Source organism: Notolepis coatsorum, assembly GCF_963971535.1.
Source record: "Notolepis coatsorum genome assembly, chromosome: 3".
NCBI classification, from domain to species: domain Eukaryota; kingdom Metazoa; phylum Chordata; class Actinopteri; order Aulopiformes; family Paralepididae; genus Notolepis; species Notolepis coatsorum.
In genome coordinates this window covers 53,043,415-53,066,073 of record NC_140167.1, presented here as the reverse complement: position 1 = coordinate 53,066,073, position 22,659 = coordinate 53,043,415, and the positions used below count along the sequence as shown (strand labels likewise).

The following is a 22,659-nucleotide window of genomic DNA, read 5'->3' as shown; positions in this document are numbered from 1 at the left end:
CGCAGTATGACCCAGTAGGATGCTGTGATATTTGATGTGTGTTTAAAATATAATTCTAAATTAAGTATCGTCATGCTGCAGAGATGCCCTGGGCCTACAAATTGTATTCTGCAAACATAACCCAAACAGACCCCCACAGAAATCATATCATCATCATACATTTTAATATATGAATACATTACATTTTTTCAATAAAAATTTAAATAATTGCACAAAAAATCCCATTCCCTAAAAAATCCATAAAGCTTCCATGAGGTCAAGTGGGTCATGTGAGGAGTCCCACAATGCAACGCAGCCGGCTGTAACGTGGATGCCTTCTAGCCATTGCCCTAGCTTCTCAATAGTTTGCACGTGGACCACACATATTAGAGCATTTTGAGGGGGAAAAACATATAAATTGTGTACCAACAAAGAAAAGGCTGATGTAATGAGGGATGTTGCTAGCTAGCGGCGCTAACGTTAGTTAGTTGCCGGTGCGGTACTGATATTGGTGTTGCCAAAGACAGGACAGTAATGGCTAGAAGGCATCCACATTACAGCCGGCTGTGTTGCATTGTGGGACTCCTCACACATGACCCACCATGTACAGTTTCCTCCCCCTAGAATGTATATAGTTTCTGTTGGGATCTCTGGTAAACAGTACTGTATATTTGTAAATCTTGTATGTCATGAATGTGTTTCCCCTAGGATTTCTTTTAAGCGGGGGTGGTAGGCCCCCAAAACTACTCGCGTTTTCGCGGGGCGCGCGTGTCACGGATACGTGGTGTCAACAACAACAGGCGGTTATTGTCGGTGCATTTCTCTACACTGAGCTGAAATGAAACGATTGCACATAAATTAGGTAAATAAATATTAACAATATTTATTTACAACACAAATTTACTTATTTACAATTATACATACAGTAGTGACAACACACATATGAACTATTTACAACCAGTGTCGGAGCGAGCACACTCAAGTTCTGAGGGCTCAGAGTGCACACTGGACACTCTGACCAAAGAGTCAGTTTATCAGAGCGGAGCAGATTTTCAGAGTGAATTTATTAACTCACCTTAACTAGGGCCCAATGAAATCCGTTTTTATTTTTTGGATACGAATTTTCCTGTTTTCGGATTTCTCGGTTTTTAATTTCCCCGTTTTCGGATTTCTCTGATTTTATATTTTTTCCTTTGGATTTAACAAAAAAAACTATACAAAATGATGTTTTTAACTAACTTTAATAACAGTACATCTGCAAACAATGCCAGTGTAGTTCAATGTTCAGTGCCAGTTAGGTTATGAGGTTTCTTTTTTCAATTCAGTTCAGTTCAATGCAGTTCAACTGCCAGTGCAGTGCAATAACTAAATAATAATTTAATAGTTAAATAATACAAAATAATAATTTGTTTAAAAGAAATCAGAAAAAAACTGTAAAATGTAATTTATTTCAAAGAGATGTCCTTTAAAGGTTCATGCTTCTCCCTATCTCTGGCTGACATCACTATTGTGATACATGATGGTTAGGCCTTTGTGTTTTCTCTTTTGTCGGTCAGCAGCGTTTTGTACTTGCTGAAGCTTCTCTCTGTATAATTATTTTTTAAGTTTAAATATCAACATTATCTGGCCAACAGTAAATACTATCAAACTTGCCAAAGACCAGAGTTGGGACGGGCACGCACGCGCACACACAGAAAGGGAGAATGGCTTATATGAACTATCCAGTTCATATATCAACTATCCAGTTCGTTTTTATAGTGTAACGTTAGGCTACTTGAAGGAGAGAGAGAGACTGTCTCAGAGTTGTCTCGGAATGGATTTGGACATTTGGTAGCTTTTTTCTGCGTCTCCGTAGACCGTGCCGCACCACCGCTTTAAAGTCTTAGTGAAGATTGATTTATATTAAAACCGATTTATGTATAATTTAGCTAGCTCGCCAACGTTACTGTGATTAAAGCAAACTTTAATAAAAAAAAGATTTAAAGAAAAATATATATATATTTTTTTTTATACTTTTTTTCTGGAGGGGCGAGGCGTCCCGCCAAGGCAATTGTAGGGGAAACACTGATATCTGTATGTTGTGTATGTCATAAATATCAATAACAAGACGAAAGTTTTTCTCTGGTCTGCATACCCTTAACACTTTCAGCGCCAGCCGTTTTATCCATCCTTGTACTCAATGGGCCACGCTTTAAAAGATCGGGATTTTCACTGTGCGTTGCAGTGTTTGCAGGGCTATATCTATATTCTATATTATAGCTATGGAGACAATACTATGGCTCATTTGACAGTAACTATCCCTCGTCCAACATGTAAAAAAGAATAAATTTTTTCATGTATACATTCGCATTTTATACCGTGGTGAATATTGTATAGTTTCAGAGTGATCCTGGCTAATTCCTCGAAACTGCGTTATGGAGAGATATGTGAATTTTGCTAAAGGCGTTTGCGTTGCTCGCCTGGACACGTTACTATTTCAAAATCAAAGGTATATAATAGGTATTATGTTTCTTCATGAATGCATCAAAGGGGGAGGGGGGGTCGTTTTTTGATGCTCTGATCGCCAGCAACGGCATTCGTTTTGTATACTACATACGTTGATCGGCTGGATCGATATGAAATCATTGTAGGATCAAGGTGGAATTGACGTCAGATAGTCCTTACCTTTGATCTGGGTTATTCCAAAAAGAATATTCCAATTGTCTGATCGCGATTTCCAGTATTGTCCATCGGGTCCCTGACATGAAGTGGCACAAGATATGCCTCAAGTGTGCTGAATGCGTTTCAAAGTGCTCGGATGAAGCGATTTACTTGGCTTGGTTTAAATTCTCCGCCCGGATGACATTAGATGTGACACACAGTGTGAAATAAGGTTTCAAAGGGTGGGCGATACTGCCACCTAGCAGGATTCGGCCGGTATTGCACTCTCGGGGTCTCAGAATGAGTTCCAATGGTAACACCAACGTCCGTGAGCCTGTAATGAATTTAAAAAATCGAATAAAAGAAAAAACGATAAACGATTGAAAACCCGACTATACTCGGGTTTTGGCGCTCAACCGCTGGCGAGATAACCCGAGTATAGTCGTGGTTGGCCGTGAATGAGTTGTATTGTACCCATTCTGCAATCTGTTAATAACATTTTCAATCAAACCAATGGAACTTTGCCATTGACAAAATCTGTCCAAAAAGAATCACAATAGGATATTTCCCCATATTATTATCAGCCTGATCATAGGCACATTTTCATGGTCATGTGACCTGCCTGATAATCTTCTATCAGTAATACTTATGATCTGTTTTTCCTAAATGCCAGAATCCAGTACTGTAGCCAGGAGATCGTGGTCATCAGAGAGGACCTGGTGAACAAGATGTGCAGGAACTGTCTCCGCTTGCCAAGCAACAGTCTTGACATTCCAAACCATGTGAGTTTCAGCTTCTCCCTGGCTGCTGTGTCTGCCATGTCTCTCCTGAAAGCTATTCATGTTACGTGCACTGCACAGCCAAAGCTGTAAAGGAATGTGAATCACTACCCACTTTCAAAAACACTCTCAAAAAACACCTACGTGAGACTGCAATTCGAAACAGGCCCCTACAAATGTCCTAACCTAGTTGTACAGTAAATGACCAAGTAAGGCTTTGTCAATATTCCAATGTACAGTGTAAAATGTGTGTGTGTCCCCTACCCAACCCCCCCCCCCCCCCCCCCACCTCCAATGTACAGCCCTCACCCAACCCACCTAACCCCACCCCACCCAACCAACCTCCTCCAATGTACAGTTTCTACGCCAAATGTATATACACTCCTTTTCTGGACACTTTTGTATCACAAACAGTACTGTATTTGCAAATCTGATATGTCATAAATGTATAGATGTAGCAGTACTGTCTATCTGTATGTCATGTATGTCATATATGTTATGATGAATTGAAAATGGGGGACCCTGATGTAAACAAGACGAAAGTCTTTCTCTGGTCTGCATCCCCTTAACAATTGTATGTATTGAGCTGTACTGTACTGTACCCATTCTGCAATCTGTTAATAAACTTTTCAATCAATCAATCAATCAATCAATCGCTATTTCAAGACGACGAAGACCGATTCGTATAAGAATATGTCAAGGTTATTGATCACATACACATAGCATGGTGACAGTTTATTTGTTCCTGTTGTTACTGTCTCATCTCTATGCAATAAACAATCAATCAAGTAGACGAGTGAATTGAATGATAATTCAAGCCATTCCAGATATCCAATCTGTTTCCCTGATGATATTATGTAATATACTCGGGTTACACTGATTGGCCCATCAGTCACATCTAACTGAGTGGTGTGAGGACAACACCTGTGTCCCGAACAATAAAGCATCTATAGATGCTTTCAAAGTGACAACAATAACACCCACGTTTATTTCAATATATTGCAATAACGGACAGGAAATACCAAACAGAATTCCCAGCAGCAGAATTCCCAGCAGTCTATAGTGTCTAGTGAACAGAAGGCCACGCCCCCTCAACCTAGTGAACAGAAGGCCACACCCCCTCAGCCTAGTGAACAGACGGCCACGACCCCTCAGCCTAGTGAACAGAAGGCCACGCCCCCTCAGCCTAGTGAACAGAAGGCCACGCCCCCTCAGCCTAATGAACAGAAGACCATGCCCCCTCAGCCTAGTGAACAGAAGGCCACGCCCCCCTCAACCTAGTGAACAGAAGGCCACATTGGACCAGCAGTGAGGAGAGTGTAGACTCCACTACTAAATTATGTGCTTATTGGACATTACTGCTCAATTGCACAGCCCTGCTAAATATTCCATCCTGTAAATATTCAACACTGTATTGTTCTTTTTATTCTAATTACGTAGTGTATATATATATACCTGACCACATCGCACAGTTGTACAGCCCTGGCCTATTCCGATTTTAATTATATAATTATACTATAGTATATTCAATTGTGCTTGTTAATTTAGTTTATATTCCATGTTATTTAATTCCACCTTTTTTATTTTTTTATTCTACCATAATTGTCTGTCCGTTAACTCTTTCTGCGCCAAAAACGTGAATTCTCGTCTTTCAAATCCAATCGTTCAGCGCCAAAAACGAGAACTAGTTTTATAGATCCTTTTCTCTTTTTTCTCTTTTTTTTTTTGATCACAGCGTCGTATTTTACCCAACCTAAAACATGCTTTTGGTAACAATCGCAGCCTCGTAAAATGACCCCCCCCCCTTGATGATTTTGTGAAGAAACATCTATATATGGTATTTACTTTTTTATTTTATTTATTTTTTTAATATTTTTTCCTCCTTTTTCCGTTTTTCTCCCCTCCCAATGTTAGTCGTTATGCCAATTCCCAATCCCCTTCCTGGTCGTTGCGCACTCTACCCCCTACCGTCGGTCTGGGAGGGCGGAGACTATCACATGCTTCCTCCGACACATGTGTACCCAGCACACCACTTCTTTTCACCTGGCAGCGCGGACTCTCACTGGGAGAGTGTAACGTGTGGAAGGTCACACTACCTCCCCCCAGATCCTTCCCTCGCTGTGCAGGCGCCCCGACCGAACTGTAGGAGTCGCTGTTTACAACGACCCGGACCCACCCACCGGCTTCCCTCCCGCTGACTCTGCCAATCGAGCCAGTATGACGGCCGGCCAAGCCGGAGGCAACGCTGACAGCCGGATTCAATACCAGTGTCTCTTGCGTTGGTGACGAGCGCTTAGTCCACTGCGCCACCCAGCCGCCCTGGTATATACCTTTTGATTTGGAAATAATATAGGTTTCAGGCGAGCAACCCGAACGATTTGCGCATATGCATATAACACGTCATATCTCGCAATCTAGAAAAAAATACTGGTTTATTTTGAAAAGGGGCGATGTTTAGCGTGGAATAGCGCACAAACGAAAGTATGTAGAAATTAACTGGTTTGTCAGTGTTGGACTATAAACAGGGTGCCTGTCAAATGAGCCATACCATTGTCTCCATAGCTACAGTATAATACAGAACACACGATGGGTCCGCAAACATCGCGAAAATGGTCAATAACGCTGGCGCCATTGAGTAAAGATGGGGAAAACAGTGTGGCAGTCAATGAGTTATTAATGTTGCACCAAAAACGATATGTATGTGTAAACTACTTGGCAATAAAGACCATTCTGATTCTGAGAAAGGGATCTTTGGCATTGAGTTTGATATTTGGCAGACATTCCGCAAAGTCTTGATGAACCTTCTGAACTCACGGCCCTTCTGGACCTCTCTGTCCTCTCAGTTTGTGAAGACCATCCTGTCCCAGGGTCACTTGACGCCGCTGCCTCTGTCCGTCTGTCCCGTTTTCTGGGCGTACGACTACACTCTACGTGTCTACCCTGTCCCGGACGTGATCATCTTCGCGGACAAATACGACCCCTTCAACATCACCAACACAGACTGCCTCTGCATTAACCCGGTATGACCACACTTTGTTTGAAGCAGAGATTATTACTATTATTGTTTTTTTCATTATCTCAAAATCAAAAAAAAATCTTCTTTCCAACTCCTTCAGTTGGTATCATTGTGCAAAGATTATAACCATATAAATCATAACTACCTACTTCAAACTATAGTCTACCTAGACTATATATACCATAGACTATATATACCATACTGTATATACCATATATATTGTGTTGGAAATAAATTTGCCTTGTCCATAGTTGGTTGCTACAGATTTATTAGCTTACAACCCAGGAGATTTGGCTTGAAAAGACCCAACGAGCCCCTGGCCGGGGGGTGTCTCGTAGCGGGCTCCTCGTGACATAGAATATCTTGACATTATACATGACAGAGAAGGGTGGGTCCATGTGACCAGGTGGGAAGAAGGATGTGATTAGATATAAGGGTGAGACATTGGGGGCGGGGTTAGGTGCTTCAAGGGGAGGGGCTGACCCGGAAGGGGGTAGGAGTTTGAGACACAAAGGAAGGGGCCGGAAGGGGGGCGGTTTAGGTATGGAGGTGAGAGACGAAGGGTGGTGACTTATTGATCAGGGGAGACTGATTAGATCAAGGGACAAATGGATTGATCAAGGGAGACGGGGTACCAGAGTAGGTGTGGGGAGGGGTGACAACATGGGAGGGTGGGGATACATACAATTTCCACTACAATATATATATATTAGTGCTGTCAAACGATTAAAATATTTAACTCGATTAATCGCATGATTGTCCATAGTTAACTCGCGATTAATCGCAAATTAATCGCATTTTTATTTTTAATTTCTTTTTGACCTTAAACAGATCTTTTTCAAGTTCCAAGTTTTAATACTCTTATCAACATGCGAGTCAACAAATGCTTGCTTTATGCAGCCATTTAACACAAAAGGATGACCCTCATGCATTGCAAATTTGCATCAAATTCAAAACAGAGTGATGCACAAAATAACTTAAAAGAAAATAATAATTTAAAACAATGAATAAAGTGTGCATGAAATAATAGGGGAAAGAAAACGTTAGGAACTTGTTACATTCACACACACAAGGGCTGATTAATCACACACCCCCCTCTCTCCCTCACACACACACTCTCCCAGATCTTTTTCTCTTTTGCCCCTTCCTCATCTCTCTCACCCCCCTCTCTCTATATCTCACACACACACACACACACACACACACACACACACACACACACACACACACACACACACACACACACACACACACACACACACACACACACACACACACACACACACACACATACTTCAGAAACAAACATAGTTTCAATGAGAGCATCAATAATACACCTGAGTGAAGTCTAGTAAAAAAAAAAAAAAAAAAAAAAAATTTTTTTTTTAGTTAATCTTGAGTTAAAAAAAATTAGTGGCATTAATAGAATCGGGAGTTAACGCGATATTAACGCGATATATTTGACAGCCTTAATATATATATATATATATATATATATATATATATATAATATATATATATTTACTGTATATATATTTATCCACATCTGTCTGAATATACTGCATATAATTTGTACATACCTGTATATACTATATATCTGTATATCTCTTATCTATTCTTACTGTAACTAGTTATACTGCTGGCCAGTATGACTTGTTACTACCATAGTGTTTTTATACCTGTATCACTGTACATTATCCTAATCCTAACACTGTACAGTGTACATACATCTGATTAGCATTATTACTCAGTAGTACTCGTTTATATATATACTCCAGTTTAATCACCTGTACACATTGTATTTTGCTATTGCACTTTACTGTTACATTTGCACTCTGGTTAAATGCCCATTTATTTTTGTTGTACTGTACTTGTGCTGTATAATGACAATACATTTTAATCTAATCTTCGCATTTAATATGTTCTAGCCAGTATTTATCTATGAAGAGCTAGTTGCTAAATATGCCATGTCATCCATTTATGATCACAGGGGTCATTCCCAAGAAGTGGCTTCACATTCAAGGTGTACTACCCATCTAACAGAACTGTCGAGGACAGGTGGGTTCTCTTCTCCTTCACCTTTCCCCCTGGTTCATATATTATGCAGCTGAAAATTACCCCTGGATTTCCAGATGTGCATTCACACGGGATACGTTTTTTACCAAGTGTTCCTAGATTGACCTCAACATGCCCATAGTTTGGACTGTTAGGGCACATAGTTTAACTCACAGAATATAGACTGTGGGTATAATCCTGCCATTGGTCGACTATTTCATTTGGAATTCTCCTCCCCTTCCGGTATCCGTGACAATATTTTGCAAGGGCACCGTCGCTGCGTCCTCGGCTTAACACCGCTCAGAATGATTGTGATTGCTTTAAAGCAGTGGTTCTCAAACTACGGGTCGCGACCCAAAGTGGGGTCACGCATTGGCAAGTAAAAAAAAGAAGAAAAAAAATATATATATATATTTTTTTATGTTCTGGCAACATATTTGGCTAAATATGCCTCATTTTATAAATGTGTATTGATAACATAGTGCTGTAATAAAATGTTCTAATAAATATGCATGATCAAGTTCAACAACGTGTGCTTTTATTTTGATATCCTTAATGCCATGTTGAAATTACGCAATACATTTTAAGTAGGGGTGTAACGGTACACAAAAACCACGGTACGGTACGGGTTTTCTGTACAGTCGGGGAAAGTTTGGCTTTCCATGTTCCACTCAGGGGTGATGTAGTGTGCAGTAACTAATTGTACTTGTAGGGCTGTCAATGAATATTCTATATTGAAATTAATAATCGACTTGTAAAAAAAAAATAATAATAATAATAATTATACTAGATTGTGAAAAAAACAGCCCCCGGTGGGTGGTCGTTAGTGGTTAACATACCGTTGTATTCGTTCGGTACACTACACAGCCGTTTGGTACGGTACGGTACACTAAAACGGTTCGGTTCGGTATGGTCAGATGAACTCAATGGTACACTGGTTGAAGAAACATGGCTTGGTTTCAAAAACAAATTTTCAACAATACTAAACGACATGGCCCCCCTAAGAACCACCAGGGTAAAAAATCACGCTGATTGATTGATTGATTGAAAAGTTTATTAACAGATTGCAGAATGGGTACAGTACAGTACAGCTCAATACATACAATTGTTAAGAGGATGCAGACCTGAGAAAGACTTTCGTCTTGTTTCCATCAGGGTCCCCCATTTTCAATTCATCATATGACACACATGACATACAGATAGACAGTACTGCTACATCTATACATTTATGACATAACAGATTTTCAAATACAGTACTGTTTGTGATACACTGAGCCGTGGATGCACTCCGAAATACTGGCCGCTATGAAAACCAAAGACAAATAATGCTTTGAGTTTCGTAAAAGCCAGTCAAAGCTTACCAAAAGCACGAGCAGTGAACTCCAAGCCCACGTGACTGAACTCAAACTGGAAAGAAACAGACTAAGAAACGATGTAAACTCCATGATCAAAACTGCAAAAAAGAATTTCATCAATGACAAAACCGAGGAAAACAAAAACAAACCATGTGAACTTTGGAAATTACTCAATAATCAACTAGGCTGCAGTAAAAAACTTTAAACCAGATTCTCAAACATAAACATAAAAATGGACAACACGCTCATCACAGACAAGCTGGATGTAGCCAATTACTTAAACATTTTCTTCACAAACATAGCCTCAACACTGGTAAACAAACTACCCTCCCACTCAGGGCATTATGGGGTAGAACACATAGTAGCTTACTACAAAAACCTAGGGGTCCACAAGGACGACTTCAAGCTGGAAATGGTAACAACAGATGAGGTACTCAAAAAAACTGAGCGCCCTCTAACCTAACAAGGCCACTGGTCATGACAACATCCCCTCCAAATTCCTCAGAGAATCACCCATCGCCATCACCCCAGTCATCACACACATAATAAACCTCTCCATAAAACAGGGACACGTGCCCAAGGACTTCAAAATTGCAAGGGTGACCCCTCTGCACAAAAAGGGCAGCAAATTAGACCCAGGCAACTACCGCCCTGTTTCTATTCTCACCTCCATCTCGAAAGTCATGGAAATAATTGTCTACGAACAGGTCGAAAAGTACCTAGCGGAAAGAAATCTAATCTACGAATTCCAATCTGGCTTCAGAACATCCCACTCCACTGACGCATGCCTTCTCTATTTGAACGACCACATCAAACAAGAGGTGGACGCGGGCAAATACTGCGGCATGGTCATGCTGGACCTACAAAAGGCCTTCGACACTCACTCCATTCTGATTGACACGCTAAAAGCAATCGGTTTTGATAGTCTATCAGTGAGCTGGATGCAATCCTACCTTGAGGGGAGGGAACAGATGGTGGAGGTAAACGGTACCCTACCCCCCCCCCCCCCCCTCACAGTGAGCTGTGGTGTTCCACAAGGAAGCATACTAGGACCGCTACTGTTCCTAATTTATGCAAATGACATGTCGTCAGCTTGTGACTGCAACTTGTTCCTGTTTGCGGACGACTCAGCCCTGCTGGTCTCTGACAAGAACAAGTTACAGGTTGAAAAAACCCTCAGCTCGGAACTAGGCAGAATCTGCATATGGCTCGCTGATAACAAACTATCATTACACATGGGCAAAACAGAGTCCATTCTCTTCGGTTCAAATAACAAACTCAGCAAGACCGACGGCTTCTCAGTTACAGTGGGTAACAATATTGTCACAAGGAAAGATGAAATTACCTACCTGGGTTCCATCCTAGAGGCTAATCTCTCCTGTGACAAAATGGCATCCAATGTAATAAAAAAAGTCAACCAACAAACTCGATTCTTGTACCGGATCTCCTCTCTGGTAAACAAGAATACCCTGGCAGGAGCACTCATTCAAGGGTACTACGACTATACCAAAGGTACCAAAGCACCTCAAAGGCGCTAAAAACAAAATTACAAACATCTCAAAACAAACTGGTCAGACTACTGCTTGACCTGACTCCTAGAACCCACCTCACCCCTGCCCACTTTGACAACCTAGGATGGCTTAGAGTAGACGACAGAGTACAGCAACTTGCAATGGGCCTGGTCTACAAGATACACTACACGACCAAGGTACCCATGTACATGTCAAAATACTTCCCAAAGGTCAGTGAATACCACGATCACAACACCAGAGGGAGCTCCACAAATCATGTTAAACCCAGATTCGGCTCAAACAAGGGACTAAACACGTTTCGCAATTATGCCACATCAATGTGGAACGCCCTACCCAAAGCTGTAAAGGAATGTGAATCACTACCCACTTTCAAAAACACTCTCAAAGAACACCTACGGGAGACTGCAATTCGAAACTGGCCCCTGTAAATGTCCTAACTTAACCCCCTCCAATGTACAGTAATTTACCTAGTATGGTTGTCAATATTCCAATGTACAGTTATGCTTGTTTGTACAGTGTTTCCCCCCAACCCCCTCTAATGTACAGTAAATTACCTAGTATGGTTGTCAATATTCCAATGTACAGTCTTGCTTGTACAGTTGTACAGTGTTTCCCCCCCCCAACCCCTCCTACCCAACCCCCCCCACCCAACCTCCTCCAATGTACAGTTTTGACGTCAAATGTATATACTCCCTTTTCTGTGTGAATATCTATCACAAACAGTACTGTATTTGCAAACTGTATTACAGTACGGCTCAATACACCCACCCAACCTCCTCCAATGTACAGTTTTTACGTCAAATGTATACTCTCTTTTCTGGACTCTTTTTGTATCACAAACAGTACTGTATTTGCAAATCAGGTATGTCATAAATGTATAGATGTAGCAGTACTGTCTATCTGTATGTCATGTATGTCATATATGTCCTGATGAATTGAAAATGGGGGACCCTGATGTAAACAAGACTAAAGTATTTCTCTGGTCTGCATCCCCTTAACAATTGTGTGTATTGAGCTGTACTGTATTGTACCCATTCTGCAATCTGTTAATAAAGTTATCAATCAATCAATCAATCAATCAATCAATGGATACGTGTACCTTTACACCCCTAATTTTAAGTGTGGGGTCGCCAAAAGAAATTCTTAAATAAAATGGGGTTGTACTTGTGGTATAAAACAGTTTGAGAACCTCTGCTTTAAAGAAATGCAACAAGCCAGAGTGTTTTTCCCCTATACTCGAATGATAAGAGGTTCAGCCAGACTTCTGTCCACCACCGGCACAACGCTAACGTAGTGTGGAGAGAGGCCTACTATGCGAGACTAGGACACATGATCAAACATTTTTGTTCTTCTTGAGTTATAATGATATATAACTCAAGAAGACGAAAGTATTTTTCTGGTCTTCATCCTCTTAGAGTTGTTAGTAGTGAGCTGTACTGTATTATTGCACCCATTCTGCAATCTGTTAATAAAGTTTTCAATCAATCAATGCCAAATGCACTGCCTGAAGCAAAAAAAAATTATCATGCAGAGTAATTAAATATTTGTTCAATGGTAAACCAAATCTATAACAATCCAGGAGGGTATAAATAATTAACTGGATAACGGTTATAGTATGAGCACCACTATGGATTGAGATGTACATGTATTTCTCACCAAGCTATAGGCATTTCAATCTCCATGCAGAGATTTGAAGTTTACACTGAAAATGCATTTAGAACCTTCCTGCATTGAAAAACACATAAGATCCCAAAATGTATTATGATTTTCTAACCGGTCTTCTACTCTTATGTCTTCACAGCAAACTTCAAGGACTCTGAGGAAAGTAATGACTTTGCAAGTGGATCAGTTGCTATGGTTTTGTAGTGGTTTTGTACAATGTGTTAAAATAAATCAATTGAATGGATGAAACCCCAGTGTATTTTATTTTGTATGTATGTATCATAACATTTGTATGAATTCATATGCCTTTGGAGATAACCCACCTATGTTGTATAATGAATAAAAGCTGTTCATATTTCAAGAACTGCCTGGCAGATTTTATTTAAGTGTGTGTGTGTATATATATATATATATATATAAACAATAATCTCATGACTATGATACTAAAAACTCCAATAAGATGGACCTGAAAGTGAAAGCTCCAATAACTGTCTCACATAGGTGCCTTTTGACCTTATGAAAATGGCGGCTAAAATGAGTCGACAACTTCCGGTTAGACGGTTCAGATTTGGCGACAGTCGACCTCACATAAATGGCATAGCAAGCTTGTCTTGGAAATACAGATAAACAAAACATCGAAAGGGTAAGATATGATGCACGCGAACTATTTTAAGATCGTATGTGATATGATAGTTTGAATAACAATACAAGGGTTGTTATTATTTTACCTGACCCGGAGCATGCAATTAATGAACACATTTCAAACTTCACAAACAAACATCCTGTAACGAGGCGAACAGCTGTTGACGTTAGCTAACGGTTCAAGCTAAACTAGCAACAGTACTTTTAAAGAAGCTCACTAACATGATCGTGGTCCATCTGTCTTAATATACCAATTGTTCAACGGCAACTAACGCTAAGATAGCTAGTAGCGTTAGTTTAGCTAGCTAGTAACGTTAGTTAACTAAAGTTGTGAGCCATGCTAGAGTTTCTAGCTACAACATACAGGTTTGCTGCTGTCGTTTGTTTGGGTCCAGACTCCAGACCAGTCAGACCTCTAGTCTGCAGCCGCGACTCAAAACCGAGTGGAACGAGTTGATGATTAATTCTGTCTATCAGACGCGTAACGTTAAGTAGATCGTGGAGCACAACTCCCAATTAAAGCTAACGCCTGCTGGTCTACAAAAAGGCTGTGAAGTGTGAACTATCCTCTTTTGTATCTTTCTGACCTAATTGATTGATTGAAAATTGTATGAACAGATTGCAGAATGGGTACAGTACAGTACGGCTCAATACACCCACCCAACCTCCTCCAATGTACAGTTTTTACGTCAAATGTATACTCTCTTTTCTGGACTCTTTTTGTATCACAAACAGTACTGTATTTGCAAATCAGGTATGTCATAAATGTATAGATGTAGCCGTACTGTCTATCTGTATGTCATACTCATGTATGTCATATATGTCCTGATGAATTGAAAATGGGGGACCCTGATCTAAACAAGACGAAAGTCTTTCTCTGGTCTGCATTAGTGTTGTCACGATACTGGAATTTCGACTTCGATACGATACCTTGAAAAGTATCGATACTTCGATACCATTTTTTTTAAACAAATTTAGCTTTTGTTGCTGGTTGATTCTCCTCAGCTTCTCTCTGGTACTATAAGATAAGATAAATATAACACTTTTAAAACCCTTTGTTTATCTTTAGATCACACATTTAAAAAGAACTGTTCATCTCACTTCAATCATTTTTATTGCAGATGCAGAAGTTAGAACATAGTATTTTCTCAAGCAGACAGATGTAAACACTCACTGTAATCTGTGTTGCATGTACCTGACAAACTGAACTGTTTGTATTACAGTTGGTAACAGTTTTGATAAAGATAACAGGGCGAGGGCTATATGTGTAACATATATAACTTCACAACAGCAAAATTACTAGTACTAGTAGTAGTAAACAATAATTAAAACTTTTTTTTGCATTAGTGAAAACAATAAGGACACATTCAAAAGGCAGGGTAAGAAAAAAGTGCAATCTTATGCATTTTCAAGTCCAGTTCTTCTTAGGTAGTGCATTACCTTCTCATACCATTACACCTACTAATACCACCTTCTCATACCTTCTCATACAACCTTCTAATACCTTCTCATACCACCTTCTCATACCACCTACTAATACCTTCTCATACCACCTTCTAATACCTTCTCATTACACCTACTAATACCTTCTCATACCACCTTCTAATACCTTCTCATACCACCTTCTAATACCTTCTAATACCTTCTCATTACACCTACTAATACCTTCTCATACCACCTTCTCATACCTTCTCATACCACCTACTAATACCTTCTCATACCACCTTCTAATACCTTCTCATACCACCTTCTCATACCTTCTCATACCACCTACACCTACTAATACCTTCTCATACCAACTTCTAATACCTTCATACCACCTACTAATACCTTCTCATACCACCTTCTAATACCTTCTCATACCACCTTCTCATACCTTCTACATTACCTAGTGATACACATAAAGCATAAGAGCCGTGGAAGGCTCGCCGTCGTCGGGTAGAGTAATCCAATATACAGGTCCAGTCGCTCTTGACCCGGAGCTCCTCGGATGCAATCACCACTAGGGGTCTGACCAGCCTGGATAAGCGTCCAGATAACGTCAGGAACGATGGGGGTACTGATAACTGTAGGACTCGAACCGAACGATGCACAATACCTACTTAGTACTTATACCTTATCATACCTTATATAAAGGCCTCAAGTAAAAAAAAAAAATGCAATCTTATGCATTTTCAAGTAGCAGCCAGCAACTAGCAAATGAAACAATATTCTTCTTGAGGTAGGGCATTTAGACAGCAGAATGACTAAAACAATAATTCAAACTTTTTTGCATTAAGCACACATTCAAAAGGCACTAAAGTGCAAGTACAAAAAAAAAGTGCATTTTCAAGTTAAATTCTTTTTAAATAGGTAGTGCACTTATTCAACGGCCTCAGACTAATCACACATAAGGTGGTGCAAGTAGTGTAATAATGTACTAGCCTAAAGTTTCTTTACAACTTTCAGATTTTTTGCTAGGAACACCAGCATGTCAATGTGCTCCTCTGTAAGCCGTGCCCTTCTTGGACTGCAAATGAGCCCTGACGTACTAAATACACGTTCTGAAGCTGAGCTTGAAGCAGAGATGCACAAATACTTTTTCGCCAGCTGGGCAAGGTGAGGTAAAGTTCTCTCATGTGTCCTCCACCATGCGAGTGGGTCGTCTCCTGCGCTGAGTTCAGGCATCTTTTCATATATTGTGAACTCGTTTTTTAGTTCAGCCTCTGCGTCCTCTGCATCCTCGCCACCACCATGTTGACCCTTCTTTTCCCCCTGTATGCTGGTTAACAGTCCCTTCAGATCCGTTCTACTTTTCTTCGCTGGTACGCCTGGTAGTGGTAGTGGTTGCATGGCAGTGGCACATGGAGGAGGAGGAGCGGGTGTTTGTCTTCCTGTTTCAGTGCGAGTGTCCATCAGATTTCGTTTGACCTCGTCTCTTAACATAACAAAACTGTCCTTGAACCTTGGGTCGAGAAACGTGGCTGTGTTCAACACCAGCTGCAGAGCCCCGTCGACGTCGTTATATCGTTCGTTGAGATCTGTACCAATATTTTCTTTAAGTTCACATTTGAGGAGGCTGTCATTTTCCTCAATGGTCAAAGTTGAAGATAACTTCCAAATTAGGGGCAGGACAGAGGAGAGTGTGGTGTGCTTTTCACCACTAAGGGCATCAGTGAAAGAGCTGACAGGGCTCAATATATCTTTTACAGTCTCAAGAATTGTAATGTCTGAATCTTTAGGCATGAGGTGCCATTTCTTCCGATCGTCGGCTAGAACTGAACAGACCGCTTGCTGCTGTTCCAGAAATCTCGCCACCATTTGATACGCTGAGTCCCAGCGTGTCGGCTCATCATGGATCAGTTTGTGTTCAGGCAGTTGCAACTCTTTTTGCTTCTGCTTCAGCTGTCGGGACATCTTTGGTGACCTGCTGAAGGCAGACACTGTCTTTCTCAGCCTCGACAGTGCTGCAGACACACGGCCTATATCCAGACCCTTGCTAATGGCTAGGTGAAGGTTGTGCCCAAAGCACGGGACCCATGTGAAGTCCTGCTTAAATGCTTTCTTGTTATTTGAGGCATTATCAGTGGTGATTATCCAACGCCTCTCTCAAACTGTCCCCCGTGTGCTCTGAGTGCAGCCCAACACAGCCCAAACACCAGCTCTGCATGTCCCAGGATTCTGTAATAAACTGCAGAGTTACTGCCATGAATGTGGACGTGGCCCTGCTGGTCCACAAGTCAGTGGTGCATGAAAATAAGGGTTTCCCCCTAAGGCTCTCCATGATTTTGTCTTTTGTTTCATTATATAGGGCAGGGATTTCAGTTGACATGAAGTGGTTCCGTGAAGGAAGGGAATACTTGTTATTTAACTGTCCAAGCAGTTGTCTGAACCCATGTTTCTCAACAGTATAGACAGGGACCTGATCCATGCATATGTACTCTGCTACAGCCCTGTTAAGTTTCTTGGCTTCCTTTGAGTTTGCATGATACTTCCTTTGTTGTTCAAGTAATGCTGGTAGGGTAGGCTGCTGTGCTGTTGCTGGTCGATTCTCCTCAGCTTCTCTCTGGTACTATAAGAAAAGAGAAATATAAGACTTTTAAAACCCGTTGTTTCTCTCTAAAGAAAGAAATACATAGCAAACATGACTTAGTTATGCAATAGTGCTGCTGCTTTTTATTTGGTTAAAATATTTTAGTTAATAAGACTAAAATATATGACTACAACAATTTTCATTAGAGAGAGAGATTTCTCCGGGGCTGGTAACGTTAACCTCAGAGAGAGAGAGAGAGAGAGAGAGATATTTCTCCGGGGCTGGTAACGTTAACCAACCTCGTGTCGAGTGTAGTATTGTATGACCTCGACATAACGTTTAAACGTAATTTTACTCCGTTTCCATGCGGTAGCCGGCTAGCTAGCATAAGCTAACAGAGGAACGACTAGCAGTAGCTATCTAACGTTAGCTAATAGCTGTAACGTACAACGAATCAGCTGTTGATATGATGCGCCATCAGTAGACAACGTATCTTGTATTAAACTAGAGTTAGTGGTTTAATGCTTCAGTCACAAACCTCTTTCATTTCTTTGTGGAGATCCGCGTGCCGGTCCTTCAGGTGTTTTGCCATATTTGAGGTGTTGGCACCTTTCGTTGGCACTGCCCTGTAACACCGCTTGCAAATGGGCATTGTGACATCTTTAACTTTCCCTTCTGTGTTTACTTCAAAACCGAAGTACTTCCAAACAGCACTTCTGCTGTTTTCTTTATCTTTAAGTTGTGGAGGCGCTGCATCTGCCATCTTAGTTCACTCAGCTAAAATGTTTACTGAAGAGTGAAGACGCCGACGGCTCGCTCTGTGAGGGGGAGGGCTGGAGGGGGAAGCGTGCTCTGAACAGCTGGAGGGGCAAGCGTGCTCTGAACAGCGTGTCAACAAACTTCCGGTAGAACACTGCCAGCGGGTACCGATACTACAGAAAGTATCGGTATTTCGGGAAATGAGTATCGTAACTGTTTTAAATATTCAGTATCGATATTTATCGATACTTCGATATTTTTGACAACACTAGTCTGCATCCCCTTAACAATTGTGTGTATTGAGCTGTACTGTATTGTACCCATTCTGCAATCTGTTAATAAAGTTTTCAATCAATCAATGCAGACCAGAGAAAGACGTTCGTCTTGTTTACATCAGGGTCCCCCATTTTCAATTCATCATGACATTTATGACATACACAACATACCTGTGCAGTACTGTTACATCCAGACATTATGAGTATGACATACAAGATAATATACAAATATACAATACAGTACTGTAAAATAAAAGACAATATATACATAAAACATGCATAAAATAAAATATATACATTCGAGGGGGAAGAAACTACATTGGAGGGGGGGGGGGGGGGGGGGGGGTGGACATTTACCGGGGCCAGTTTCGAATTGCAGCCTCCCATAGGTGCTCTTTGAGAGCGGTTTTGAAGGAGGGTAGGGATTCACATTCTTTTACGGCTGTGGGTAGGGCGTTCCACATTGTTGTGGAATAATTGTGAAATGTGTTTAGTCCCTTGTTTACAAGATACAAGATACTTTAATGCCACACAACGATGGTTGGTGGTAATTGTTTGCAGTACAGTTGTTAAAAGCACTGGGACATCAACATGAAACATCAGACATCAAACGCCCCCCTCCCATCTCCCAATCCCCACAATAAATACATACATACAGGACAGTCACATGTAACAGTGTCGGTCAGTGACGGATGCTTGCCCCTCTGTGCAAATGGGGGCGGGCCAGGGTGTTTAGTGTTCGGACTGCTGTGGGGAAAAAACTGTTTGTGAAGCGTGTGTGTCTGGTTAAAATGGACCTGTAGTGACCTGAGGGCATGCTTGTTTGAGCCGAATCTGGGTTGAACATGATTTGTGGAACTCCCTCTGGTGTTGTGGTCGTGGAACCAGTGTTTCCCCTAGGATCTTTTTCAGGGGGGGTGGTAGGCCCCCTCAAACTACTAGTGTTGTTGTGGGGCGCGCGTGTCGCGGATACGTGGTGTCAACAGTGTCATCATAGACGTGCGCAATAAGGCGGTTGTTAGTATCGGTGCATTTCTCTACACTGAGCTGAAATGAAACGATTGCACATAAATTAGGTAAATAAATAGGAACAATATTTACAACACATTTACTTATTTACAATTATACATACAGTAGTGACAACCCACATATGAACTATTTACAATACAGAGAGGCACATGCAACACTCATAACTATTTACAACCAGTGTCAGAGTGAGCGCACTCGAGTTGTTCGGAATTTCTGAGGGCTCAGAGTGCACACTGGACGCTCTGACAGAAGAGTCAGTTTATCAGAGTGGAGCAGATTTTCAGAGTTAATTTATTAACTCACCTTAACTAGGGCCCTATGAGTTTTTTTAAGCTTTCTAGGGGGACGGGGGGCCCTTTGGCGGCCAAGGCAATGGTAGGGGAAACACTGCCTTTGGGAAGTATTTCGACATGTACATGGTAGGCTTGGGCGGTATCCTTATTTTCAAACCGGCAAACCTTTATGTTATAATACCCCGGTGCACGGTATTTGACGGTATGACTTTCATTTTCATCAGCGGGGGGGGGGGGGGGTTTACGTGTTACCAAGTAAACAAATCATCGTCAGCTCTCAGAACGGTAGTCCCGTCCCGCACCGGTAGAAGCCCGCACCGTTTTAGCGTTAGCATCTAGCCTATAGCCATGGCAGACTATTTGATTCCTTAAGGGCTAGAAATTGCCTGGGTTTTGGTCATATGCTCCCGAAATGCTCCCGTTGTTTGGCTACTTCTATGTGCAGTGAAAACTACTCGAATGCTTTATAACCTAGTCATTGATTTAGTTCAGGGTAATCTAAGATTAGCCGCAGAGCTAACGCTACTTAACGTGAGCTAACGCTAGTTATTCAAGCTCAGTAGCTCACAGAGAGAGATAAACAGCTGACAGCGGATAGTACAGGACGGTACAAATACAATAAAAAGGCGGGTGGGGGCTGTTGTGTAAACCTTGTACTCTTTAGTTCACACAATATAATAAGAGACGGATTGCCCCACAACAACACTGCTCTCGTCACAACGCTTTACGGTATTTTCACAGCCTGTCGCAACATTACCGTAAAACGTGAACACCGTTGTGATCCACTCGCTCCACTAGAGCGGTCTCGCCCTCTGCTGGCGCGTGTGTGCACTACACTCAGTGTGTGCACTACACTCAAAACTCCGTTTCACTGTTATAGAAACTGAAGCGCATCTGTGATTTTGACGGTGACGGACGGTATTGAAAATCAATACCGTAGGTATTTCTAAATACCCTGGTATACCTTAATACCGTCATACCGCCCAAGCCTAGTACATGGGTATCTTAGTGGTGTAGTCTTGTAGACCAGGCCCATTGCAAGTTGCTGTACTCTGTCGTCTACTCTATCATATATATTTTTTATTCGGCACAAAATCAAAACGGTACAGATATGTAGATATACTTTACATCACGTTCTCAATCAACATCATGTCTGTACCGTATCATTAAGAGACAGCTATGCTTGGGGAAGGGGAAGGGGCGTGGGACACACACACAAAAACTAACAAAACAAAATAAATAAATAAACCGGTAACCCAGAAAGGCCAGAATATACTACATGTCAACCTCTCTTTGGGTGTAGTACAGCAGTAGCAAACGTTCTCTTATACCCAAGCTTTGGTTGTATCACCATCACTGCATTACAAATCCAACCATTCATCCTCCATCACTGACCTTTCTCAAAAGCATGTACCGTACTTTTCGCACTATAAGCCGCAGCAGCTAAATTGAATGATGTGTACATACAGGGCACGAAATTTACTTTTTGACTCACCGGCCAGTGGCGGGTAGATGGGCAAAATCTACCCGCCAAGCATATTTCTTACCAGCCCAAAAGAAAACGCATTTTTGTGTCACATATAAAAAAGAATCAGTACATTTCAAGTAGATAGGGTATTATGTTGAAGAATACACTTAAATAAGAGGGTATTATGTTGAAGAATACACTTAAATAAGAGGCCAGAGTAAAATTTTAAGCAAATTATTTTAATATATTTATTGATGATTGATTAATCAATACATGTCAATTCAATCTTAAGCTTAAATTGTAACCTACTGTTAAACATCATCAGACTCCTCACTCTACCCTCTTTGCAGGATTTAACAGAACATAATAAAATGTGAAGGTTTTATAAACCTAACTTAATCCTCCTCAATCATGTCCTCATCAGAGTCCTCTGGTTTTCTTTTTTACTTTGACTGTGAGAAAATAATAATCACACAAAGGGATAATGGCTTATAGCAGACTTAATGATTTTAGAATATTTCAGATAATGAAATGAAATGGTCATCAACTATCCAGTTAGTATTTATAGTGTAACGTTTGGCTTTAAATCATATTGAACGTAGAGAGAGAGAGAGAGAGAGCGAGAGAGAGAGAGAGGGGGGAGAGAGAGAGAGCGAGAGAGAGGAGATGCATAGGAGCCTCGTATGGGTTCTGCGGCCCTGCAGCTGGATACTATTGGGAGAGAGAGAGAGAGAGAGCCCCTGTCTGAGCAATAGTATGCAGCCTCGTATGGGTTCTGCGGTCCTGCAGCTGGATGCATCTCCGTCTGAGTCGCGTAGTTGATGATGTCACACACACTAGACTAATATGTAAACAGAACACACGGAGCCTGGTGGATGCATGAAGCGATATAAATAAACTAATAGCCAATAAATGTGAAGTTATCTTTGAACCCCTGTTGTCAAGCCTCGTTACATAACCCCTTTCCTCACTAATGGAACTGGTTTTGTGGACTTGCTGACGGTGCTTTGAGCGTTTCCAGGATTAGCAGCTAACGCTAATTAGCTTAGCTTAGTTAGCTCCCTACAGTGCAAGCAGGCGCCACGGGCAGTCAGGACAGAAGAGTAGTGGATGTGACATCGGTAAACAAGCCACAAATTAGGCCTGTCGTAAGACCAAAACAC

General features: G+C 41.2%; 1 protein-coding gene across 1 annotated transcript in view; it reads left to right on the top strand.

The window, feature by feature from the left end:
- The window catches only part of pole2 (polymerase (DNA directed), epsilon 2), a 48,538-nt gene that overhangs the window by 13,278 nt on the left and 12,601 nt on the right, over window positions 1-22,659 (top strand). The window contains exons 16-20 of the mRNA XM_084311205.1: window positions 3,293-3,401; window positions 6,242-6,418; window positions 8,405-8,472; window positions 17,045-17,149; window positions 17,280-17,385. Coding sequence (XP_084167331.1) covers window positions 3,293-3,401; window positions 6,242-6,418; window positions 8,405-8,472; window positions 17,045-17,149; window positions 17,280-17,385 — 565 coding nt within the window. The remainder of the gene's footprint in view (window positions 1-3,292; window positions 3,402-6,241; window positions 6,419-8,404; window positions 8,473-17,044; window positions 17,150-17,279; window positions 17,386-22,659) is intronic.